Below are 26,923 nucleotides of genomic sequence, written 5' to 3' on the forward strand. Positions count from 1 at the left end.
AGAAAAGAGTCTTTCAGTGGGGCAACATTTTTCAGAAGCTGTGGTAACAAACTGAATGAAAGCATGTGCCTTTAAACACCATTAGTGTTAATCAGAAGTACAGTAAATTGTTTTCTATTCAGTAGCACTCGCTCACAAGCAAGTGTGTACAGGATTGTAGACTGAAGGCAGTTTAGTTTTCTTTAGGTAAGGAAATCAATGTGATGGGGGAGTGAACACCAGCTTGTTCCTTGTTCAATGACTGAAGGCATTCCATTTCATTACCCTTCCCCTTTATTGTTCAGTTGCTCAGAGCCAGGGGAAAGGCTGAAGAACAATAACCCCCCACACACGCTGAGAAAAGGTTCTAGATTTCATTATGAAAACACACAGCTGAATTTTCTCCAGGCTTTCCTCTCTCCCTCACAGGAAATGGCTTCCTCCTTCTGGTTCTGAAGGGCTATGTCTAAATGTTAAGTTAAATGAGCCTGTGTTTAAAGAACAACCAAAAACCCCATGTTGGATTCATTCTGTTGTATTAGGGTTGCCATCTTCCAGGGGAGGCCTGGAGCTCTCCAGATGACAGAAATCAGTTCCCCTGAAGAAAATGGCTGCTTTAAAGAGTGGATTTTATGGCATTATACACCACTGAGGTCCCTCCCTTCCCCAAACCACACCTCCCCAGGCTCCAGCCCCCAAATGTCCAGGTATTTTCCCATCCAGAGCTGGCAACCATGTTTCATGGACCTGATTCTGAATAGGAGCAACAAAATGGAGGCTTTAAAGAGTCCGGTAGTTCACTGTGGTTTTGGTAGCCATGATATTTTGCCATCTGGGAGAGTGCCTGATCAGTACGTTTTTCTTCCCTTCCTTCCACCCATGGGAAGATGGACAGGCCTAGTCAATGAATTCTTATGGATCTGTTGACCAATCAAGAACTACTTGGGAGCTATAAGGACAGCTCCCTAGCCAATGAAATAGTGTCCTAAGGTTTATGGCCTTGGCTTTAAAGGGGTGTGTGTGGCCTCTTCCTTCTGCAGACATTGCTGAGCTAAATAAAAACAAGTCAGAGTCTGGCTTAGATGTCAAACTCATTTGTTATGAGGGCTGGATATGACATAAATAATAAATAAATGTCACTTGGTCGGGCTGGGCCACGCTGCTGTGTGCCCATCCCTAATCTAGAGGTCTAGGTATGAATTGGGGTGTTAAAAATGCAAGTTTTGCAGCATTTCAGGAGCCTATGGGGGATGGGGTGGATGTTGCTCATTCAGTTTGGGAATGAGAGAGAGTTGACTGTGCTGATACTTCTTAAACATTTACACACAGCATAGTTCTTCACTCACTCTTCACTCACTCTAAGTGTACCTGTCCACTGCATATCTCTTTTCCATGTTTCAAGCAACTGTTGTATCGGCAAAATGTGTGTGCTAAGTGCCGTCAAGTCGCTTCCAACTCATGGCGACCCTATGAATGAAAGTCCTCCAAAATGTCCTATCTTTCACAGCCTTGCTCAGATCTTGCGAATTGAAGGCTGTGGCTTCCTTTATTGAGTCAATCCATCTTTATTGAGTCAGTCGGCAAAATACAACAGCTTATTTGTTTACTTCATGTAAACATCTTTTCCCCCAGTGAAGCCCTTGAAGAGTTTACATTGTTCCCTTCTTCACTTTATCCTCGCAACCATACTGTGAGGAATGTTAGGCTGAGAGTATGTAACTGGCCTAAGGTCATCCAGCAAGCCTCCATGGTAGAGTGGGGAATTCAAATTTGGCTCTCCCAGATTCTAGTTTGAGGTCCAGTAGAAAAAAATGTTTGCAAATATTAGGATGTGTTCCATCAGAATTCTGCTTTCTTTGTGGTTTTGGTATGAAGGGTGTAACTGTAGCGCTAGCACTAGACTGTTGAGCATGAGAATCCCTGGCATGAGACAAGAAATCTTGTCCATACCTTCCAAAATGGTGCAGGGATGAAACTCCTATAACTGCGAAATAGGTTTGTATTTATCATCTTCCAACTCTTTCTCTGCTGTGCCTTCATTTTTTACTGTTTCTCTTTTATCTGGCCAGACACACAACCTAGAGTATGAGGGAGAAAAAAATGCATGTTCTGAAAGAGAGAAGAACCCACACCAATTAAGAGTGGTGTCTTCCTCCAGTACAAAGTGCTTTCCCTGGTGCAGGAGGATCTTTCACTATCAGAAGAGCTTCTTGCACCAAGGGAAGATGCCGTTAATGGAATGAGTCTAAAGGATCAATCCTATACTTCTTTCCTGTAAAATGCTGTTCCTTATACAAAAGGCTGGAAGAGACACTCCTAGGAATTGCCTCTGAAAGAGTGACCTACTATTACCCATCATTCTCTTTTTGAGCAATTTCTTCCTACATCATTTGTAGTTAGTGTAAACCATAGGCACAACAAAGAGCCAATGGTCTACATGATCCGTTGCTCAATTCTGGTTCTTTATGGAACCGCCTTGCATTCCTTCCATGTCTATTTCGAGAAATGAGGGCGACTTGAACTTTCTTATAGAAAGGGGTTCTTTATTTGGCTATCTTGGGAAACAAAGTTGGCTGTGTCTTGCTGAATGTTATGTCAGGGAATATGGGGGAGTCATCTGAATTGCACTTCTTCAGCAGTGCAGTGTTCAAAACCTTATGGTCAGAACTCCTCAATTACATTTTAATGTCGGCTTGCAGCCAGAACCAATATTATTTTTTTGCTCCTTCCATTGTGTGTGATCTGTTAAGGAAATTAATCTCTTCTCCGTTTTTGACGCATACCTCTTGATGCAATCAGCAAGATACTGTCCTGATGCTTTTATTGGCAGGAAGGCAGGTGGAAAAGTAGCCATACTGTGGGTCATCATGCGAGTATTTGGCCCCGGACAAGAAGGGCTTTATGTGTGTTGCGGGGAGCCCTGTGATTGTACTGGCAACTCCTCTGCAAGGCTGCCTTTGACCTTTTGGCCACTGATGGGAAGGAGTCTCAAAGTTGCTGTTAGGTAGCCACATGTGGACAAACAAGATTTTGCCTGAGGAAAGGGGGAATGGCTTTCTGCAATTAGAGATCGATCCGTGTGGGTAAAGAGATATGCACAAGTTTGCAGTGGAGGTTTACATCGTTGTCATTGATTTTCTTAACAGACCAACTTAATCAACTCCTGCATCAATGCTTTATTTGCTGCATACACTTTTTGGCTGCCCTGTGTTATTTTAATTTGTCATACAGGAAATTGGTCGCAAGGTTGGTCAGCTGCCTGATGCTCCTGTTGGCTCCACCTCAATTGTGCAGAACTATGTTAAACTGTTGTTTGAGAAGCTCAGGAATAAATGGGTAAGAGCCAGGTCACATCTTGAGACAAAAACGGGCAGACTTCATCCTCAACCACACCAATCCCTGGATGCAAAGCTCCATTTGCTTGATGGGCAAGAGAGACATATGATTCAAAAACCTGGGTATATAGCAGGGGTGGGGAACCTTTTTCCTGCCAAGGGCCATTTGCACATTTATAACATTATTCGGGGGCCATACCAGGTGTAGATCTCCCGGTGGGGGGGGGGGAGAGGCTAGGGTTGCCAGATCTCCGGCCACCACTAGAGGTTGGCAACCCCAGGGGAGGCCACACAAGAAGGCCTGGAGGGCTCCCCTGCTCCTCCCCCCTCCCAGGCAGGAGGGCAGCCAGCAGTGGGCCCGAGCAGACGAGGTGCCAGGGGGGCGCAGCCCGCAGGCGATCAGCGAGGAAGGAATTAAAACAGAGAAAGAGGAAAAGGGAGAGAGGGAGAAAGAAATGGAAAGAGGGGGAGAAAGAAAAGGACGGAGAGAGACAGACTAAGAAAGAGACAGAAAGAGAGGGAGAGAGAAAAGCCTTCCCCCCCCAACACATACACCCGCCGGCCCCACGCAACCTGGCCCCAGGCTCCATGCCCTCCCACCCCCAGAGTCCACAAAAGGCCCCCCGAAACCCGATCGGCTCCTGTGTGCATGCTCTGCTGCTGGGAGCCGTGGGCCTCTTTCCCCCCCCTCTCACTGCTCAACAGCCGACAGGCAGCAAGAGGGGCTTACAGTGTGCCCCGGCGTTCCTGCACGCTGAGGCTATAGGGGGCAGCCTTGGGGAAAACGTCCCTCCCCCTCCTCTCGCTGACCAACAGCTGTCAGTTGGCAAGAGGAGGTCCAAAGGGCACCACAGCGCCCATGCAAGCCATGGCCCCAGGAACACCCTCAGGGAGGGCCGCCCTGTGCTGCGCCTCTGCAGCAGGGCCCCGGAGCTCCCGAGGGCCACAAAAAATGTCCTCGGGGGCCACATACGGTCCCCGGGCCTGAGGTTCCCCATCCTTGGTATATAGCATAGGCATCAGGAGGAGGGCAGTGGCATACTGTGAAAAGGGATACTAAGGGATGCTGGATAAATTGAGGCTTTACATGTTAAGGGATAATAAAATGTTTAAAATCCAGTACTTTTAAGCTAAAATGCATTTTCTTTCACAGCCCAGTATGTCACTAGTGGACAGATCATCAGCCCAAATTGAGTTTCTTCCTCTCAACTACTTGATTGCTATATTGACAGAAGTGGATCATCAAGGTAATAATCCTCCTGCAGTGTTCCACTTGGTTCCTCCTGATATTGTTCTTTGGGATGTGTTTGGGCTCCCATTGAATTGGAAGATTATTATTGTTCCAATTGTTCCTCACTCTTATTTATAGTATCTCTCCTAAGTGAGGCAGTATTCTTTAACACTACCTAGTGCCAAAATCCTTATGGAATGCACATTAAATATGGTTTACAAAATATATCATAATTGTCTGGCCCGCTGCCCATATTACGTATGAGGGTGGGTAACCAGTGAAGGACTGCCTCCCTATGCTCTAGCTGCACATCAAACTTGATTACATATGGCAGCGCCCATACTAGTGGTACACCTCCATTAGTCCTGCTGTGTTGGGAAATAACTGTGGGACAAGCTTTATGCATGCAACTAGACTATCTATATTCTAGTGGGGGGACAAGAACTATATCTTGGAGAAGTGTCTGTTCTGCAGCCAAAATGACCTCCATTATCTAACTGGATTGGCTTGTACTGGGTTGTAGCTAAGCTGATGAATGCACTTTTCCCCCAACACGTGGATGTTCTATCAAGAAAGTAAAATTGGAGTCCAGAAGCGCCTTAAAGACCAACAAGACTTCCAGGGTGTAAGCTTTTGAGAGTAAAACTTCCCTTCATCAAATCTTGCATTTCTACACAGACCAACAAGGCTACCCACCTGAAACTATCAAAAAAGTGAGATTCTCTCTCTCTCTCTCTCGCTCACGCACACACACACACACACACTAAACTCAGCCTTTATATGATTAAAGAGCAGTAAAGAGCAAACCCGGGGTTCTTGTGTCACAAAATATTACAAAGAGCCGAGAATAGGCTCTTATATTTTCCTTTGCCATGTTTTAGTCATTGCTGTTTAACTTCATTGAGTAACTGGGATCTTTTTTTATAGCTACCAATAAAAAAACAACTTCAACATGTAGTGTCAGTGACAGCACAGCCAAAATCACACACCACAACTTGAGGTCCACTGTAGGTGTACGATGAGAGCAAGTATTTAGTTTCGATGCCTGGCTAATATCGTTATCAACCTTGCCAAGTATTAATATCTTCAGTTGTTTTTCTCAGGGCAGGTTGCTTCTGTGGACCAAGGTACTGTGAATGTGAGATTTGTTGAAGAGGTGGCCCTGAAGCACACTACGATGCTCTTGGGCCTTTAGTACTGCTGCTGAAAGATGAACTAGTTACTTCAAGCAACATCTCAGCTTTGCTATACACATCCATCCACAAGTATGCAATTAACAGCCTCAAGATAAAAGAGCTGCTGGTTGTAGGAAAAGAGGTATGGAATGGGAAAAATCTTGGTTTTCAGAGGTAATATTGAAAGATCTGTTGCTTGAAGAGCAACACTGTATTTTTTGTTTACACTTTTAATGAATGGGATACATGGCAGAAATTGTACCAAAAATGGGAGCCCCTATGGGGCACTTACAGACAAGTGCCAAACCACAATCAATTCTTCTGCTACACTTTGCATTTTACAGCAGTTCATGTATGCAAAAAAAAATTGAGATTGTGTGCTGAGTGGAAAATGAATGACCATGTGTAATATATACATATATATTAAAGTGATCTTACTGGCAGCTGTTGTATATTGATGTGTATAGAGAAGTCCCCTTAAGTAATTGTGTAGGGAGAGTCCTCATTGTAAATGAAAAGATCTCTTTCTAAATGAGAGCAATTGTTTAGTTTTGGACCTAGATATTAGTATTTTCTGGGTTTTGTAACTAGATGGAATGTTCTAAGATGTCTGTGTTTTGTAATTCTGCATAGATACTTCAAAGGAGCTAATAATCTTTGGGAATGGTGCAACTTCAATTTGCCATTGAAGTAATCTTCTGTCTTGCTAACCTTGTCTGGATTCTGGAAGTTAAACACTTCAAAATCCTGTTGATAGCAGTCAGTAAGAGAGGGGCATGTGACTATGCTTCCAATTAAAGAGATTTGAAAATGTTTAACTTCGACTGGATCACGCCCACTGTTTCTAGAGTGTATCAATGCTAAGCGAAGTTGCTGTTTTAAAGCTGCTCTGTGCCTTGCCTGCAGATTATTTCCCGTGTTTACGTAGCATGGGGCTTCCCTATTTGTTTTCTTAGCTGTGATCTATGACAGCGATAGAAAAAATTGTTCACTGGCTTCCAGCAGGGATAATTTGTTTGTTTCCGACATGCTGGCATGCCATGAAGCTGATGTAATTGCAGCCAGAATAACTGTCGTACGTGCTTGACCTGTAAACAACACACTTGAAAACTCAAGGGCTGCTATCCTGACTTCTGCATGCTTAAGCCCTGTTGATCCGAATAAGACGGAAGCCTGCATGACAGTGCAAGATTACAGTCAGTCTGTTCCTTCACGTATTATATGTACCTCTTCCACTATAACGCCATATCAAAAAGGAAATTGTATGTCACGTGGCTTGGATTTTAAAAATTGCAAATATAAATATGCTTGTGGGAGATGTCTTGCTTGCCCCTTCCCCCAGCAGCCCTCTGTGACTCTTGAAAAGCAGCTACTGGGAACTGGGGGAACTTTGTAGGGGAAAATGGTATTGTGCGTGAAGCACTGCAGCGAGGAGTTAGAATTGGGCGGAATTGCTACAACCTTCCTCTTCCAGGGGCACAGGAAACTGCTGGTGGAGAAGAGAGAGGGGGAGGTGATTATGCCCAATTCCTCCCCTTCTCTGTAGGCTCTCTTGTGCCCCCCCCCCACATACCGTGTTGGATTTTGTCCGCAAGGTTTCCCTGACCTTCAGTTATTCTGGGGTAACGAGGAGTAGGCCAGATAGATCAGCGTTTAACTGGTTCACAGGATCCCCCCCAATGGAAATATTTTTGGCATTCGCTTTCTAGCAATGGGCATCTATTTAAATTTTTACATTTCTAGCTGTAGGAGCCCTTCTCTTTTGCAAGACTTCCCTCACTGCTGCACGACACCTATTAAATTTACTGGAGCACTCTTAAGGGAAAGAGATATATTACTATTTAAATAAGCAGAACCATCTAATTATTCTTCAAAGAGTTTCCCTTTATTTGTGCCATGAAAGCAAAATTTAAGCGATTTCTAATATAAAAAATGATGGTATAGGCAAGTTGGATTATTGCACAATTAGTTTTCAAAATACAAAACAGTCCATGCCTCTGAATGCACAAAAGGAAAAGTAAAGGTAGATATTCACTTATACTGTGGTTTTAAATGTATTACTCTTTTTTTGCTGACATATTCAATAAACATTTTTAAAAGGCTGTTCAGAATTCCTCATGCTTCAGATGTTTAAGGGGTACAATTCCCTAAACATTATGTCAGACATTTGTTTCACTGGAGCTTTTGTAGGGCTGCTGAACTGAGAGAGTTCTGTTGGGTCCGTTATGTATACTTTGCAGCCCAACCCCACTGAAACCTGATGGCTCTGTTGCTGATGTTACTAGAATATGGATTTGACCCTGTAAGCTATGCTGTGTGTTTACTGTTTAATGGCTGGAAGAAGAGGTGACCTGTTCAGATCTCAATTGGCTTCACAATTGGCTTCCTCATGTATCTCAGGTTTGAGCTAGGCTCTCTTGGTTTGAAAGGAGCCAATGCCCCATAGGGCCGTGGTAAGGGAAGTACATGTTCATCATCGGGAATGTAGGCATTGGGGCGCTGCTCAGCTGTGGTGTGCACACTAGTTGGCAAGGCAAGCTTTTCCTCTTCATCGAGACGCTGTAAAAACAATTAATAAATGGTTAAAGGTTGTCCATTCAGGAAGAATTCTTAGGAGCGCTCCAGACTTCAATTGTGCCAGGAACGTCGTCTGCCTGCAAAATCACTGTTCCACCAAGTTATCCCAACCAGGTCCTAGTAGAGAGGTAGTGGAAGAGACGCTATAATGCTTTTACTAATCTCTGTAAGAACTGTATTGAGGAACCAATGAAGGCTGGACAGGTAATACGCTCAGTTTGCATCATTTCCCCAGATATTTTAACTGGTGGTACCCATGCAAAAAAAAACCACAAAATTTTTAAAATCGAACAAGCCCTTCACAATAGTCTCCCAATTCACTTCTGAGGTATTCTGCCAGTTTGTACAACAGCATCGTGACCCCCCTTCTTCCTTTACTCAATTTATGTTGTTCGTAAGAGTTAGGTACATTGCTTCCCCCCCCCCTTCTTTTTGCTAACATTCTCAAGATATTTTAATTTAAGCAAGAACTCAGAGAGGGGTGGATAGAATCTGAGGGCTGATTCGCACTTGTATCTTCATTACTCAGTCCCTTACAGTTCAATGGGTAAACTATTTCTATTGAAGAGTACGCGCTATGAAAGCTCAGTATGGTAGTGGTGGTTTGGCAATGGCTGTTTTATTAATGTAGTCATCACAGTGTGACAAATAGATGCAAGTTTAAATGAGCACACTTCATGCAAGTTTATAAGATATGTGGGTAAGGAGACCACAGTCGTTGGCTGGCAGTAGCAAGTGCATCAAAGATCTCAACCTTGTGCTACTAGTAACTCCAAATTCTCAGAACTGGTTTGTGTCATACCATGCTGAGTGTGAGCTTGTCATTCTTTGGGTGTCTCACCTCCCCGCTACAGTTTATGAGCTACCATGGATTTCAAGGAAGCTGCAAGTTGCATGTGATCCTTGCATTTATTTCCCTGGGCACATCCTATAAAGCATTGGTGCCCTGGCGCTTGCTTGTGTGTTTCCTGGTACCCACTTTCTTCTTCCCCAAGAGCAAAGAGCCAACCCACCATAATCAGAGCCCAGGTGACATCATCTTTGGGTCAGCAAGGAACACCACTTGCATACAGCTGCCTCCATCCAATGAAAAGGCTTGGCACTTCCCAATATTTGGGGATTGGACCTAGCCCCCATGGCAGCCATATTATTGTGGTATCCAGCACTTCTTCTCAAAATTCTAAAAATGCCCACAGACTCATGAGATTGCTATAAGGTCTTTGTTTGGGTCTGAGAAGTTCTCCCTACAACCAAGGACCACCAAATTCAGATAAAGAGTGCTTCTATCAACATGATGCTACTAGTTCTGGCCACCACCTCCTGGAATTCCATGTAACTGATGGCAGGGAGCCAGTTATCAAACCCTGTCAAAAATCTACCAGGGCCAAAACACACACGACCTTACCAACAGCTGCATTCCCAGAGATACTCACTTGGGCTTGGGCTTCAGCAGCTGCCTTATACATTTCCTCATCACGCAGCACCTTTAACCACTCGGTTTCTACTTCCTTTGGTGGTGGAATATTTTTCTCAAGCCTGGAGATGATGGACATTAAAAAGTCTTCTTTGTCCCTCGTTTCTTGTTGCAGTTTAATGGCAACTGCTTGACTCATGGATAGCTCTGCAATAAGAGCCATCATCTTTTGTGTTGCATCTTTTATTTTCTCCTGGAGTCTGTTCATCTGGAATGAGCAGAATTAGCGATCTGATGTCAAGGGGTGTAGATGTGTGTTTTCCTCTCATTCCCTTCTGCCATATAAAAACAAAAAATCCCATGCCAGCTGATGCCTTGCAGTTGAGTGCACAATTACCTAGACCTGGGCTGCTTCTATATCAGGGTGTTTTCCATGGTGGTCAGGTTGCTCCTGTGTTAAATCACCCTTGCAACAGGATTCTAGACAGCAGACAGTAATCTGTTTTTCTTTCCATTGTTAGCCATGGTTTCCCATTCGCACCTGATGGGCAGTGGAGCCCCCCTTCCTGTGTTCTAACGTGACTATCAGGATTCTCTCCCAGCCCTGTCTTTTTTGGGGGGGGAGGGGGTTGTGTTACTTTTTAGGAGCATAGGTAACATTGCATAGGAATAATGTAAGAACTTTTAAAAAAAACGTTTTAAGCAAACTTCCACATATCTGCAGAGGCGCCTCCCCTATCCCCTTTCTAAAAGGCAGGCTCAGGTATGAGCAATTGTCTTCAGGTTTTCTTTTTAAAAAACCTACACAAGCATGAGTAATGATGCATAGGAGCAACACAGTAGCTTTTGAAAACTTTAAAAGGATACCACCACACATCTGCAGTCACCTCCAGAGATCTCCTTCCTGTCTAAGAGGGTGGCTGGATGGCTCTTTTCTGTTATGCTGATTGCTGCAGTCAAGCTGTTTCCCTTTCAGGTCCAATGAACAGCTTGTGCTGCTAGCACCCTGCCTAGGAAATACCAGTTTTTAACAGGTTTAAAAAGAAGCATTTTTTTTAACGAAGGAAAGGGCTGTTAATGGTCTGTATAGAAATGGGCTGAGGTGATGAGTCAAGTGGCTGAAACGTGGAAAATCCTTGGTGTGAAAGCAACCCTGAGGTGAACTACAGGATAACTATGTGCAATTTATTTCCTATATTTTGAGATTATAAAGAACTGTATATTAATTCATTTGTACCCCACCATTCTCTCCAATGGGGACCCAAAGCATCTTTACATCGGTTCATGTAGGTTAGCCGAGCTGTGTAACCGTGGTCTTGGTATTTTCTTGCCTGACGTTTCGCCAGCAGCTGTGGCAGGCATCTTCATCGGAGTAACACTGAAGGACAGTAGCACTGAAGGACTGGAGAGACACTGTCCTTAGTGTTACTCCTCTGAAGATGCCTGCAACATCTGCTCGCGAAACGTCAGGAAAGAAAATACCAAGACCACGGTTACACAGCCCGGATAACCTAAAAGAACCAATGAACTCTGACCGTGAAAGCCTTCAACAACATCTTTACATCATTCTTCTCCATTTTATCTTCACAACAACCCTGTGAGGTAGGCTGGGTTGAGAGTGTGTGACTGGCCCAAGGTCACCCAGTGAGCTTCCATGGGCAGTAAAATCAATAAAGAATTGCAATTCTTTCTACTAATTTAAGAATTCAAATGTTTAAGCTCTTGAGTAGTAGTGCATAACAAAAATACTGGGTGTAATCTCTTAAGATAAAAAAAAATCTTGGCTATTTTTCTATACAGCTGAAATCAATTATTTGTATACGGATTGCCCTGTTCTGACTAGTTGCGTGTGTAAACACATTTATACAAAATTGATTATATGGGGGGGGGTCTGCAGATTTGCACGCACAGTAAGATGCACATCCCATTGGTGGTAGTGCAGTACAAACAAGCCCTTTCAACTACTGGATGCTCATTCTTTTCAATACACTTTGCATTTATAGCCACAGTTCCAGATCCAACAAATGATATCCTTGGAAAAAGATGCCATCTATATCATTCTCCTTAGCTGGCTTTTGGGAGGAAGCTCAATCGCAGCCGTACCTTTTTTGCCAATATTAGTGTATCCTCCTTGCCATTTTCCACCTTGATTCTGATTTTCTCTGTTAACTGGGACACTTGTTCAAAGATAAAGTCCTTCTCGAGCAGTTTCTCTTCTTTCTGTGTTAGCTGTATTTCTAACTACAGTGAGATAAACATACAACCAGTGAGCAAGTACATATTCGGTCAATTTTTCCCCTGAAGAATACAAAATTACCAATTTTTGTCTAGGCCTTGTTGACAATTGGTGTAGTGCAGGAAAATATCATGGATATAACATGTTTTGAAATCTCAGTGGCATTAGTGCTGTGTTTTGAAATAATAAACCAAATACTAGGGCCAAGCAATTTAGGGCTGAGTATGGTACAGTGGTTTCTCAGACAGCAATATATATCCTATCAGGACTGAAAACTCACAGCCTTGGAAAGATCAACATTTCAGAGCTGGTTTCTCTGAAGATGAGATAAAACCATTAAAAACAGATTTTTCAGGAACTGGTTGAGAAGCTTTGCTTAATTTGCTGGTTAGCATAAAAGTAAACCAGCTCATTAAAAAATTTCAAGAAGCTGACAATTTTATTTAAAATGGCCCACATCTTTCAGTGGGCTCAAATAAGTCTGTGCTGAGTTGTGGTCATTACGTTTCTGAGGGGGCTAGACAGTCAAAAATTCTACTTGCAAGGGGTTCTGTCTGTCAAAAACAAGGATAGCTTATAGCCTGCAGACCAAGTTAAGTATAGAAGAACCATGAGCAGAGGTTATAGGATGAAGGAATTGGCAGGGCATTCACGGCAAGAACAGGAAGGAACCCGGTGTTACCCAAGGCTGCTGCTAAAACTGGCATTCCCCATCTCTGTCCCCCACCTCCTCTGTAGCGTGTTCTTCTATTACGCCTTTGCTCAGGTCATGATGTCATCAACTATTTCTCCTTCCTCAATCCTTGTTAGTATTGCACAACAGGATGACATTGGGACAAAGAAACATGCCCTTTTTAAATAGCTGACCCTGTTTCTTTTACACTGAGAAAATGTGCAATTAGACACCCTAATTTGAGCTAATAGGGAAAAGCTCAATATAGTGTGTTTCTGGATTACCCTGCTAGCCAGCTACCCTGCTTTTTGACCCCTTCCATGTTCCACATCTCTCTTCAAAGTCTCTTCTTGTCCTTTACTCCACTCATCCTCCCCCCATTCTACTCTGTCCTTTGCCACCTTCCTCCCATCCATGTTTCTTATCCTTCACCCCTACCCCACACCCCTTCTCTAGTGGGCTTCAAGGTGTCCTAAAGGAAATGGAAGGATGGAAAGGTCGTGGTGAAGGGTATGAGTTTAGCGAGGAGAACCAAGCTCCAGTTGCCTCCTGTGAAATGTGTAGGAAAACAGCACTGGGTGTTTATTTTCTCTCCTGTGAAATGTGGGCAGTAGCTGCAGCTTAAGCTGTAACGGCTGCCTGAGCTTTCAGCTTACTTCCATTTGTCTGTGTGTGGTGTGTGTGTGTGTTTGCTTGAAACTCTTTTGCTATGACAACTGCTTTGCCCCCAGGTGCGAGAAAGGGAGTTCACTCTGACAAGTTAAAACAAATAGGAGAACAACCAATAGGCAAAAGGAAGAAGGAGATAAATGGAGGATTATACCCCCCCACTCTAGTCTCATGCAGCGAAACCCACCTACCACACCCAACATAAATTCACACAATGATTTGTACACAGGATTACAGACTCCTCAGTATTGACTTCAACAAGATTCCCCTATCAGAGTCCCAAGTCCCACTAAGACTTGCAAATACTAAGGCCACCCACCAGGACTTATTTCAACTAGATAGATATTAGTAAGCTTGGGTGATTTCTTCGCCCCTTCCAAAATCTTTAATTCTCTCCCCCGCCCCAACATTTAATCTAAAAATGCATGGAGAAAGGATTTTGGAAAATCCAGCTACTGCCTCCCCCAACATGTAAGCACAAATATATTTGAATGTTACCAGCACACAGAGAGCCAAAAATACTGAAGGGCCCCCCTTCAGTGAAGGGCCACAGCAGACATTTTGCATTAGGAACCCAATACCTTTTTTCAAAAAACCCAAAGCGCAGGCTCACCATGCATGAGGACCTCGAGCTAAATGTACAACATGGTCATTTATTATGGTAGCCTCCTGGAGGAAGGAAAGATATTACCTCATCTATCTTTCTGAAAAGCTCTGGCAGACTGGGGTCTTTCCCGGGCAGCGCTCTTGTTCTGTTGTGACTTTTGGGGTCTGTAAACAGTTTCTCCAGACTTCTAATTCGGTCTTTGCACTGAGAAAACTACCAAAACAGGAGTGAAGAATAGGTCATGAACAATCAGTCTGGGAAGTCAGTGAACATTTCCCCCCCCCCTTCCATACTTGAAGAAAACTCACTTATATTTAGTATTATTAACCAAAACGTCCTTTTCCCAGCTCAGAGTTATGTCAGACAGAAATCCCAGGAAAAGCCGGCAGTTAACATGAGTAACAGTGCATTCCTGAGCTGCTGGCGTGTGGGGACGGCAGAGAAGAGGCGCAGCCTTGCCGCCTCCTAACCTGTTCCCCGCACGCTGCCAGGACGAAAAAAGCCTTTAAAAGGCTTTTTTTCGTTTTGGGGTATTCTTCACGGAGATTTGCTGCTGTTTCGACGGTGATTTGCGTTGGAGTCAAATTTTGGTTATTCACTGCAGATCCGTGTTCCCCCCCCCCCACGAGCAAAATAAGCCGGGTTTAAAAAGAGGCAATCCAAACCACTTTTGAGACAATCTTTCCTGTGGACGGGTGTTTTGTTGCACGGATGCCCATGAAAAAATGTTTGCTTAGCTCCCCGGGACGTCTCCTTTCTCCTCCCCCAAGAACGGTGATTGGCTGGGGGAGTTCTGCGCTTGGACAAGAATACCGCCCCTTTGGCTGGCTGCCTGCCTGCCTAGAATCCTGGCACTTCTCTCCCTCCGTCCCTACACGACTTCCCCGCCCCTCGCCTGGGATGGGCCTTGGAGCTGGGCCCACACCTCCAAGCCCAGGGGGACGTCGGATGGACGGCTCCAGGGGGAGACCGGCGGGGCCACACCATGTGCTCCTCGCGCGCTGGGGGCGGTGGTGGCGGCAGCTCAGTCTAGGGCAGCTGGACCCGTGGGGGGGATGTTCAAGGGAAGGAGCTGTTGGCCCCTCTGCCCCAGAGGGGAGGGGGGATTTTTGAGAAATCAGATGGGAAAAATGTGCATCCTGAGAGCGGAAAACCCAAGGCGAAACTCCCTCCCATCACTCTTCTGAAGAGGGGCGGCCAGCCTGCTCTTATCTCCCTCCTCTCTTTCGATGCACTGTGGCTGGATCATGGCCGGTGCGCAATCCAGGGGCCTTCTTTCCTCTCCCCCCCCCCCCATGCACACTGGCTGGATCGGGGCTGGTGCGCAAGCTAGGAGCCCTCCTGTCTCTCACGATGCAATGTGGCCGGATCATGGCCAGCGCGCAATCCAGGGGCCTTCTTTCCTCTCCCCCCCCCCCATGCACACTGGCTGGATCAGGGCTGGTGCGCAAGCTAGGAGCCCTCCTGTCTCACGATGCAATGTGGACAGGATCATGGCCAGCGCGCAATCCAGGGGCCTTCTTTCCTCTTCCCCCCCCCATGCACACTGGCTGGATCGGGGCTGGTACGCAAGCTAGGAGCCCTCCTGTCTCTCACGATGCAATGTGGCCGGATCATGGCCAGCGCGCAATCCAGGGGCCTTCTTTCCTCTCCCCCCCCCATTCCCACTTTCAGCTAAACACTTCTCTGGGCACGTGGATTCCCTGCCCCCCCCCCAATCCTGTCTATCATTAAAGGGCAATGGGTTCCACACCTATAGAAAATAGAGGGAAGCTTTGAGGAAAGCGCTGCCTTGTCCCCCCCCCCCCAATTTGGAATCTGACTGTTCCAAAAGCAGAACAGAGCGAGGGTAGAAGAAAAATGGAGGAGACCAGAGGGACTGGTGCTTGTTTTTTGCGCTGGGGCTGGTGAACCGCACGAGGTAATCTGCTGGGCGGAGTTGGGGCGGAGCTGGGGGCAGGCATAAACAATGAGCCTGTTGGAAGGGGAGGCCTCCTGCAAAAGGGACAGACCAAACCGTTGTCAAATACAGCGTGCTTTGTTCCCATGAAAAACCAAAACTACAGATAACTGACGGGGATAAATCGCGGCCATGAAAAAAACATTTAAATCGTGTTTTTTTTTTTTAGTCCGTGGCAAAACAGAAGCAAAATCTACCGTGAAAAATGCCCCTTTCACGGGGCTAAAAGCCCCATTAAAATCAGCAAGGCTGCGCCTGCTAAAAAGCTCTGGCAGACTGGGGTCTTTCCCAGGCAGCAATGCTGTCCTGGCTACCGGCGTCCAGGACCGAAAGGGCATAGTGAACTGCCTAATGGCAGCTCCACCCCTGGGAACCCCCCTGGAACCCCCCCTCCACGCCGGCGCAGCAAGTCTCCACCGGCATTTACGCGGCGGGGAGACTGCGCCGGCGGAGGAGCGGTACGCAGCTCCGCAGCGCTCAGGCGCTGACGGAACTGCTCTCAACGCCAGCGTAAGTGCATCTTGTGCCATGATTAGATGCACTTACGCTGGCGGCGAGGTCACACCGCCTCCTAAGGGGAATTGGCCTGAAGCCTCAAGAATGCACGGTAAGTTAAACATTTGTTTCTGACAATGCGTGAATTTCTGTGTCATTTGTTACAAGCAATTCTGTAGAAATATACTTTGCTGATCTAAAATGTAAAATCAGCAGGTGATTCACTTTATGGACTTCTTCTTTTCACAAAATTGCACAATCTAGGCCTTCCTGTTTCTAGAAATTGCGTGTAAAAAAGTTTTTAAACCCTCCACCCCTAATCAGCACTTTTCAAAGGGTGTATTTGTTGTGAGAAATATATTCATTCCAATTATCAGCCTAGTACATTTTTATCCCACTCTTCCTCCAAAGACCTCAGAGCAGAATACATGTTTCTGTCATACCCATTTTATCCTTACAAGAACTCTGTGAGGTAGTTCGGCTGAGAGAGTGAGTGGCTGAAGGTCACCAAGCCAGTTTCACGGCAAAGGGGGGGGGAGTGTATTTGGACTTGGATCTCCCAGACCCTGGCCTAACGCACTAATCATTACATCATGCCGGCTCTCTCAGATTACATTTTGCATTAAAACTTGTGATGGTCTAAATTATATATTAAATTAAATGAATAAGTCTCAAGGAGGCTTTGGTAGCGCAGTGTCAGGAAAAAGAGTAATGTTTATGGTAATAAAAGCAATTGAAACCAGCATAACCACACAAGGTGTGCTGCAAAAGTAAAAGATGAAAACAAGGCAAGGAAGAGCCAAACCACACAACTCACAAGCAACAGGATGTGGCTACTCTTCTAGCGACAGCTCGACACTATACCAACTGAAAACACAATCCCCAGGATGTTCCCCACAAACGCAACTAAAATGGAGGTACCACGAAAGAGAACAGCGCTCACAGAGGAACTCACCCCAAGATGAGTGAGTGGCAGAATACCCCTCCCTCTCCTAGGGATTTATTTATTTTTAAAGTGTGTGACACCTCACCAGACCTGCCTGAGGTAGTTCCCAACAATAAAGCAAAACCAAGAAGAAACAATCATACCAATAAAAACTTCAATAAAACAATCCAAGTCATTATTTAAAAAAATCAATAACAGCAGGCCAGGGCATTAAAAGCTCATTATAACAGAAAAATCTAAATTGATATTGATAAAATAATTCTCAAGCTAGGACTCAAGTATAAAATAGAAGAAAAGAACCTTAGCTAAAATTCTGGGTAAAGCCAAATGTTTTGGCCTGGCACATGAAGAGACTATAGGTGCCAGGCGAGCCTCAGCGGAGAGGTGAGGTGCCACGTCCCAAAAAGCCCTCTCTCTAGTTGCCAACTGCCTCACCTCTGCAGGCTGGAGCAGAGAGCAGGGCTTGACTAGAGGATCTCAACTGAGGGATGGACTGTATGGGAGGAGGTGGTCCTTCAAGTTCATGTAAACATGAGGCACCAGATAGCTTATCTTAAAATAACCAGGGGTACCTCCCTACTAGTTTATCACAGTCTACGTGTACAGAAGGCCCTCATTATTGAGGTGTTTAGGAGCACTGCTGTGAAAGCAGTGTGATACTCTGTGGAACACTCAGTGCATCCCTCATAGACCACAGAGCTGGATTTGCCTTTAATAGAAAACTGGGATAGGTCTCGCTCTCCATTTTGAAATGGTAGAACTTTTGCAGGTCTTCTGCCAACATTTGATGCTGCATGCATTTTCTTTCTGTCATCCAAATGTCCACAGAAGTGGCAAAAATGAATCTAAGGCTTAAATATCTTACCGTATATACTCGGGTATAAGCCGACCCCCCCAAATTTGAGGCCAGAAAAGGGAATTTCTTATTGACCCGCATATAAGCCGAGGGTCAATAAGAAATTCCCTTTACCGGCAATGCTGCGCTCTAAAATGGCGGCCGCCATTTTAGAGCACAGGGCCCCTGCCCCAGGTCGCCCTCCCGCCGGCCTACCGGGCCCTCCCGACCCACCCCAACCCGACCTCAGTGCCATCCAAGGGGGGGAGGGGGAAGAGCCCCTGAACCCCCTACTTACCGGGAGAAGCGGTGAATCGGCGGCGGCGGTGGCGCGGCCTTCCTGGGTTGGCAGGAGGCCCCTCCAGGCCGCTGCCGGCCGGAGGAAGGCGCCTGGGCCCGGCAGCGGCAGCAGCACGGCCGGCAGGGGCCTCCTGCCGGCCCAGGAAGGCCCCTGCCGGCTGAAGGAACGCGCCCGGGTGCGGCAGCGGCAGCGCGGCCTTCCTGGGCCGGCAGGAGGCCCCTCCAGGCTGCTGCCGGCCGGAGGAAGGCGCCCGGGCGCGGCGGCAATGGCAGCGGTGATGCCGGTAAGTTCCCCCCTCCCTCCTCCCTCCTCCCCCCTCCCCTCCCCTACCGTATTGACCCACGTATAAGCCGAGTTCGGCTTTTTCAGCCCTTTTTTTCGGCTGAAAAACTCGGCTTATACGCGAGTATATACGGTAATTGCTTCACTGTACTAGATTGTGTACAAAACAGTCTTCAGTAAAAAAAAAAATAATAATAATAAAAGAAACGTTCCCTTCCTGGAAGGGACTTTGTTTACCTTGGTTCCACAGCAGACCATATCGCAGTACAGGAAAGCCACTATAGATTTGTATCTGCAATGGCTTTATCAACATACCATCTAAGTTGAAATTGTTTTTCACTTTCGTACTGACTTTATTATTTGACTTTATTATTTAATTTAACAATCACACTTACAGTCCATTCCTGAGGATTGGGCTCAAAGTGTAGTGGAGGTGTTGTGATCCCACCGCCAGTGTAAATGCCCTCTTATCATGGAATAAGAGGCCCGCTGACAGCGGGGGCAGTTCCATCAGCGCCTGGGTGCTGCGGAGCTGCACGGTGCTCCTCCAATGCCACAGCCTCTCCGAGGCCAAAATCCTGGAAGAGAAATGCAGTGCTGGTGTGTGTGGGGATGTTCTCCAGGCATTCCCAGGGGCAGAGTTGACTGTAGTCAAGCTTCCTAAGCTCCTCCAGCCCAGGAAAGCCCCCTCCAGCAACAGCATTGCTGCGCCAGGTTTTTCTTGGTGCAGCATCGTTGTTTTCAGTGGGGCTTTCCCCCCATGTCTGATTTTTTGTTTTTTAAAAGGCCTTTTTTAGCCTTGCAGCAGCCAGGAAACCTCTTTGGAGGCACCACCTCTCTCTCTTTCTCTGAAATTAAGCCTTCTTCACCTCAGGAGCAGCATGAGAAGCGAATCAAGGGGAGGTCTGCAGCAGGAAGGGGGAACTGGTGGAAATTACCCCTCCTTTTCCATTTGCAGAAAATTTAGCCCGGTTCCAATTCCAAAATAACTTGCAAAGGAGATCCATTTATTGGAGTGGTCTTCCTGCTTCCAATTCACAAGTGGGAATCGTATACATGTATGACAGGGGCTTATCTGTGCCCGCCCACCAGCAAATCCACATCAGAGTTTCAGGAAACCTCCCAGTCCAGCAATCAAGGCAGCTGCTGAAAAAAGGTGCTTGCACATTATGCACATGCAGAAGCTCTTTTGGCATGGACTCTTTGGATTCCTGCTCACACTCCTGTGTGTATCTAGAGAAGCATCACCTAATGTGATCCTTCCCCCCCATCCATATCTTGCTGTTTTGCACCACATGAACAGATTTGCACGTTGCCTTTTCAGTGCAGATGGGAATGTAAATATCTGCCTGATATCTAGGGCTGATGATGTAAGTATTTCTGTATCAGAGCTCTTAGTTGTGATGTTTACACACTATATGTATAAATGTGCATCTGGTGCTCTTAGGCAGGGTTTCAGTATGATAGCAGGACCTTGTCTCCAGCAGGTATCTGAAACTGATCTGCCATAACTATGTAGGAGCTCTATGAATGCATTATGGAGGCCATTCCCTTACAGCAACAGCATGGAAGTGCCATCAGTTTAAATGGAATTTTCTGTCAAATAATGTATGCTTGAGAGAGACACAGCAGTTTTGAATGTCAGACTAGGGCCTGGACAAGTGAGGTTCAAATCCCCAGTCAACCACAAAGCTAACTTGCTGATGATGGGGCACAGAGATAGATAAAATATACAAGAAAAAGAAAATGAATATTGATTGATTTATGTGTAAGTAAATAAAAGTACATTTTTCAGTTGATAGTGTCCTGTGACCTACCACTAAGAAGTTCAGTTCTATATATCTGCTGTATTTGCAATACATAAATAATGGCTTACTTCACTGCATATATCCTATGCTTATAAGGCTTTATGCTTATAAAGTAGTGGAGAGCCATGTGGTACCATTAATTGCCTTATTTACCATAACCAAATGTGTGTCCACAAATGTTGGCATTATACCTGTACTGATATTGTGCGTCCATAGTACATTACTTCCATACTGGTAGGCAAATATACCAGGGAACAGATAAAAACAATCTGGTATACGGTTTCCTAGATTTTCATGGCTATATAGTGCTTCTATTAATAAACACCATCAGGATTCAATAGCCATGTATTTCCTTATTTACCACCTTATACACCAAAATTCCACTGGGGAAAAATACTGATTCCATTCAGTCATCACACCAAATCACAGTTAAGAAAAGTGTAACTGTAGTTAGGTGTGATGCCTGAATGTACCAACCATGGCTTACAAATCATGGTTTTACGCTAACTGCTAAACCATACGTATAGCTCCTAGGATATGAGTGATGCAGGTTCAAATCCCCACGCAGCTATGAAGTTCCTATACTAGGAGTCTCCAAAAGATTATGTTACTAGACAAATATGAGTGCTAAGCAAACGAGAAGGGGGGGGGGGGAAAGGACAAGCAGCTCAAAACCAGGGAATATTTTGCTTGCATACTTGGAGAGCAAACCTAAGCAGGTCTACTCAGAAGTAAGTCCAGTTTTACTCAATGCTTACTCCCAAGAAAGCATTCTTAGGATTGTAACGTTGAAAGCTCAAACCATGACTTGGGTTCTAAACTATGGGTTGAGCAATCCACCGTTTGATGTGCTCTCTGAACTGAGACAATATTTTAAAATCATAGCTACCTGAATCTGGAGGACCACTAAATCACCATCAAGGCCTCTTTTCATTGGCAGCGTTTTCAGGAATAACTCAATCTGCCTTTTTTTCTCAGTCAGTTTCAGCCTTAGAAAGCGGATCTTTTCATCCATCACACTAATCTCAATGTCACCATCTCGACTCATCATGTCCTGAATATTTATTTTCTCATAGAAAATGCACACTTCTTCCTCACGTTCAATGAGCATAACTCCACTGCAAAGAAAGCCAAAGAAAAGACTTTAACAGGCATGTGGCAATGGTTAAATAAATTTAAACCGGCCCATTCAAGTAGCTCATGTTATGCCAGTTACTTCCTGTACCTAACATCATTGGAAGAAGAGAACTAGACTTTGATGGACTAGACTTCCTAATTAGAAGAGGTCTCCTTCTTTAAAGGATGCTAATGCATGAACAGAAACCCCCCCAACACAAACCATGGAAGCTGCTAGCCGCAATCATGTTTGAGAGACATTCGTGGGGGATTGTTAGTATTGATAAGGATACACGTTTTAGCTTTTGCTCTGTTTGCACAATCAAGCTGGCTCAGACAACAGTCACATAAAGGAGGAAGTAATTATTTTCATCCGTATTACTATTATAACTACAATTTAAAGCCATTTTTGAGGAATGAAACCTGTCCTTGCAAAAAGTTCAGCATTTAGCTTTAAAATGACTTAGAACCATGGCCACAAACTAATATGGATTACATTATCCTGAGAAAACACCATACATGTGAAATAATGATTCTAAGCCATGTTAGTAAGAAGGATAAAGATGTTATTCAAACATTTTAAAATATCTGGCTTGGCCTGGCTATTACAACCTCAGTTACAACCATGAGCAACATATTTAGAAAACAGCATTATAATTTATCACTGCACATAGAATACAACAGAACTTGGCTCCCTTGTGGTTTTGGCATATCCATTTGGAGAGACAGAGCTTGGCTTGGAAACGACGCTGTTGCTGATTTTCTTTGATCAGTTACAAAATGGTGGGGAAGATAGGTTATAAAAGAGTAGAGCTGGATGAGCAAACCCAGAGGGAGGTCTCAGTAATTGGGAGAGGGTGGTAAAAATAAGTTAAAATTGCATTTTACAATATCATACACCACTTTGGGGACTCGATGTTCAAAAAGTATGATAGAAACATAATAAATAAATGAAGAGAGTGAGCTCTAAGAAAGGAAACTATGTGGAGCAGAGAACAGCAAGAAAAAGAAATGACTAGCTGGCAGTTGATGGTTGCCATTCAGAGGGTGCAATCACCCCGAATACTTTGCTAACAGTCCAAGCGCTCTACCTTTCGTTTCGGCGCTGCACGGCCCGTTCGTATTTCTTCCGCAGCTGCACCATTTCATCCTCCACACGGGTGAGCGTGTTGGTGAGCCTTTCAACGTCCATCAACTGCTGCTCTCGCTTTTCCTTCATCTCTTGCAACGTTGCAAAAATCTTGCAGACGTCACTCTGGATGCTGTCTTTGACTGCAATGTTGCTCATGTGCTTCAGCTGGTATTTGTGCAATTTTCTGAATAAAATGGGGTGGGGGGGAAACTCTTCAGATTGAAGTTACAGTTCTAGGAGGCTTTAATCAGGGACAGGGTGTGTGTTCACACTGCACCGTTTCCCCAATCTGAAATGTCCCCAAGGAGCTAAATTTTTGCCCTACTAGGGACACATACAGGTACCAATACAAGTACCTGTATAGTTGCCCCAATGAGGCAAACAGCAGCATACTCAAAAACCCTTGCTATTACGACCTCCGTTATAATACCATGAGTAACATATTTAGAAAACATTATTAAAATTTATCACTGCACACAGAATATAACAGATTGGGAGGACAGCACCCCAATCAATTTTAAAGAAAAAAGAAAGGGTAGGAGATCCCTACAAGGAAATTTCAGCATTATACCTGGTTTGGCTCCAAGAAGCAGACGTGCAAGCAGCAGTTTCCTTGGAGCAAGGTGAGGTAAGACAGCCAACCTGGATGGCTATGCACATTCAAATGATTAATTATAGCTTTGACTTACTCTTCCTCCAATGTTGCGGGTGGCTACACTGCCCACCCATTGTCTTTAAAGACTAAGAGGCAAAGGACTGGATCAAAATTGCCTGTTGAGTTTTATAGCTGAGTGGGATTTGTACGTGGGTCTACCTAGTCTAAATCCAGCTCTCGAACCCATATATCGCACTGAAGGCACACTGGAATATGTATCTCATCCAAAGCAATTCTGTGTAGCTGGGCCGTTTTCTAAATCATAAGTATGTTCCAATTAAGTATGTTCATTCTCAATCTAGCTCATGATACATGGGTATAACTCTGTTTTGACCTTGATCAGGGAGAAAGGGGATTTATTTAAAGTTCAATAAAGGAACTAACATTTAAGGAATGGAAAGATAATATCTGCAGCAAAATCAGAAAAATAATACTTCAGTTATGAACTCAACATGAAAACTTGTTTTTCAGAAGAATTAGTTACTTAGAGCCTCACCTCTCTTTAATTACAGCGCTGTTCCTTAAGATTTCTCTCTCATTATCTAACATTTTGAGCCGCTCTTTCATTTCAGCAGTTTTCTGGTGGGCAGCGTGAACAAGATTAACCAGTTTGTTTCTCTCGTGTCGTACAACGTCATACATTTTGGCAAATTCTTTCATTCTGCAATGATTTAGGAAAAGAAAGATATCAATTACTGTAATGGACCAGTAGCTCATAGCTACAAAATAAACCACTTCATCAAAAGAATTGTCAACATTTTCTTACTGTCTTTGAATTTCTTTTTTCTTCTTCTTATTTTCCCTTATTTCAAAGTCTTTTGTTTTTATTTCTGTAATAATGTTATTCAGCCGAAACTGCAATAGAAATAGCAGTGGGTATTATTTTGAGAACTGTAAAGGCTTCCTAAGAAATTGGAAGACAATTGGGTAAACATACCAGGGCTTTTATTTAATGGAGCCACAAACTAGGATTATATATCAAAGAAATCATGTTTTGTGTCTGGTTTTTGATTCATTAGAGAAATATGGACAAAGAGGTAATAAAATTGTCTGAAAATGCAGGATATGTGCACACTATGGTATAAGTGAAACATGTATACAAATAGTCACAGTGGGTAGCCGTGTTAGTCTGTTTGCAGTAGTCAAAAAGGGCAAGAGTCCAGTAGCACCTTAAAGACTAACAAAAATATTTTCTGGTAGGGTATGAGCTTTCGTGAGCCACAGCTCACTTCTTCAGATACAGCTAGAATGTGAATCCATCGGTCTTTAAGTAGAGGAACAGTATGTAAATGTGAATAGCACACCTAATCCCATCAAGCCTGCTATTCACATTTACATACTGTTCCTCTACTTAAAGACCGATGGATTCACATTCTAGCTGTATCTGAAGAAGTGAGCTGTGGCTCACGAAAGCTCATACCCTACCAGAAAATATTTTTGTTAGTCTTTAAGGTGCTACTGGACTCTTGCCCTTTTTGACTACTACAAATAGTCAGTTAGCATTGTCAGATTTGACAGTCCAGAGACCCCTGTTCCTGGCACGTAGCTAGTTTCAGTCTCTTTGCTCCCATTTCAAAATAGCTGATGGATGCTTTCCGTCAAGAGACAATCAACTATACTTTTCAGCCACCTCAAGGCCAATTTCTTTATCTGGGTATGATTTTGTCTAAATTTCAAGCAATTGTGAGAGTTTGGTTAGATGCTACATGGGCTGCTTCCATGCGATCACTTTGCTTTCAAACTGCCAGCACTTTTTTTGAGCATCCACAGAACATCCGCTAATCGTCCACTTTCCAGATTTCCCCCCTGCTTTGCGCCAGTCTTTCCTGTACCTACTCTACTATGATCATTTTAGAAAGAATACAGTCCAAGCACTGTTCCATGACATCTGTATGGAAACACGTGCATTTTCAGATGTCCTGCTCACATGAACATAATTTACTTCTGTCAGTCCCTCACAGCCATTTATTTCCCCTGCCACGCCACCAGAGAGCTTTTGGGGGGCTTCATAGATTACTATGCTGATCTGTTTCTACAATCTTCTAGTTACTTTGGATTCTCACATTTCTTTTTTTTTTTTAAGTATGTCTCTATCCCTTTTCATTGCAGATGCATAAGGGGAAAGGGGCAGGACGTTTTTGTCCAGATTGCCTGGGGGGAAAATGTGATATTGCAAGACAACTGGAGAGAGAAAATAATTCACTGCTCAGTCGAACATGTGGATGTTCCAGTGCCACTGCAAATGCCTCTGCATTCACAGTGTGATGAAAGCAACATGGAGAATCACTGCTGCGTAGATGCCAGATGGCTTCTGTAGTAGATGGCTTCTGGGAGTAGCAAAAGTTCATACCCTGTATTATACATTTTGTTTTCCCCTGACATTTTGTAAGCATTAACAGTAATTTCTGCTCTTTTCCATCCAATATGCATGGCTATTAGGATCCTTAATAAAAATGAGTTAATATTTTGATCTCCTAGATCTCTTGGCAGTCACAGGGTTTAAAATCCCTGCGTAAATACTCATTGAAACTTGGTGGAAACAAGTACCGAAAGACAAAGCGACTTACCCAACTTCACACTGCAGTCACATTTCTTGTGATTTCCCATGGGATGTGGGTGCAGGAGAGGAAGAAGAACAATCATGTCACCAATCAATACAGACTTGCCAGTGGTTTGGATCTGAAACTACGTTTGAGGCATTTGTCCAATGATAAAAATATATCGGCCAAAAACTACAGTTTAGGACTGAAGCTGAGGACACCTGGCAAGTCCAGGTTAAGTACTGATGTTGAACGTTTGATTTATTTTGGATTCTTCTTACCTGGGCTTTTATAAAATCCTTTGATTTTTGTTCTCTCTCATCAGCTTTGAGCTGAGTCATACGTATCAGGTTGCTGACATCCTCTCTGTAATGCTCCTGCGCTTTAAAAAGCTGGTCTTCTTCAGCAATGCACTGCTCCAGTGCCCGTCCATCAACATCAGTGGATGTTTTCTAAATTGGAAACATCAGAGACCACTGTAATGTTGCTTTCCCCCTTCTGCATAGCAAAGTCAACGCTGACAGAATGCAGCACTTGTACACAGTCCCTTGTCTTAATCCTTCAGCCTCAATAAGTTTGTCATTCTAAAATGAAATCCTTCTAATTTTACTAGCATTATATGCCCTACAGAACACAGACATTGAATAATCCCTGCTTTAAAAGATTCTAATCTAATATGAAACTCTGGAAATCTCTTTCCAAGAAGACCTGTCTGTTCCCGTCTGTTGCCGTCTTCTGCCAGCAGATGAAGACTTTTTTTTGTCCCATTTGGCATTCCCACAGTGATTTCCCTCTTCCAGCCCAATGTTTTTAATTGTTGTTTTTATTTTATTTTATTTTATGTGTATATTAGCTCTAGTTTAATTTGTTTAATAATGTTGGGTTTAATGGTTTCCGGGATGTGGTTTTATTTGTTAGCTGCATGTTAGCCTTGATGCATGTTAGCCTTGATGAAAA

The 26,923-nt window shown here is 44.3% G+C and overlaps 2 protein-coding genes across 2 annotated transcripts in view; one reads left to right on the forward strand and one right to left on the reverse strand.

The window, feature by feature from the left end:
• Positions 1-5,785, forward strand: part of GSAP (gamma-secretase activating protein) — a 61,717-nt gene extending 55,932 nt beyond the window's left edge. Inside the window, exons 29-31 of the mRNA XM_056846473.1 lie at positions 3,211-3,315; positions 4,468-4,561; positions 5,649-5,785. Of these exons, the coding sequence (XP_056702451.1) occupies positions 3,211-3,315; positions 4,468-4,561; positions 5,649-5,740 (291 nt within the window). The 3' untranslated portion in view covers positions 5,741-5,785. The remainder of the gene's footprint in view (positions 1-3,210; positions 3,316-4,467; positions 4,562-5,648) is intronic.
• A 2,267-nt stretch (positions 5,786-8,052) lies between these two features.
• Positions 8,053-26,923, reverse strand: part of CCDC146 (coiled-coil domain containing 146) — a 68,074-nt gene continuing 49,203 nt past the window's right edge. The window contains exons 10-18 of the mRNA XM_056846226.1: positions 26,248-26,418; positions 24,193-24,281; positions 23,923-24,087; positions 22,731-22,955; positions 21,413-21,641; positions 13,981-14,109; positions 11,815-11,952; positions 9,731-9,979; positions 8,053-8,279 (exon numbers count right to left, since the gene is read on the reverse strand). Coding sequence (XP_056702204.1) covers positions 8,076-8,279; positions 9,731-9,979; positions 11,815-11,952; positions 13,981-14,109; positions 21,413-21,641; positions 22,731-22,955; positions 23,923-24,087; positions 24,193-24,281; positions 26,248-26,418 — 1,599 coding nt within the window. The 3' untranslated portion in view covers positions 8,053-8,075. The remainder of the gene's footprint in view (positions 8,280-9,730; positions 9,980-11,814; positions 11,953-13,980; positions 14,110-21,412; positions 21,642-22,730; positions 22,956-23,922; positions 24,088-24,192; positions 24,282-26,247; positions 26,419-26,923) is intronic.

Source organism: Euleptes europaea, chromosome 3 (genome assembly GCF_029931775.1).
Source record: "Euleptes europaea isolate rEulEur1 chromosome 3, rEulEur1.hap1, whole genome shotgun sequence".
Classification (NCBI taxonomy): domain Eukaryota; kingdom Metazoa; phylum Chordata; class Lepidosauria; order Squamata; family Sphaerodactylidae; genus Euleptes; species Euleptes europaea.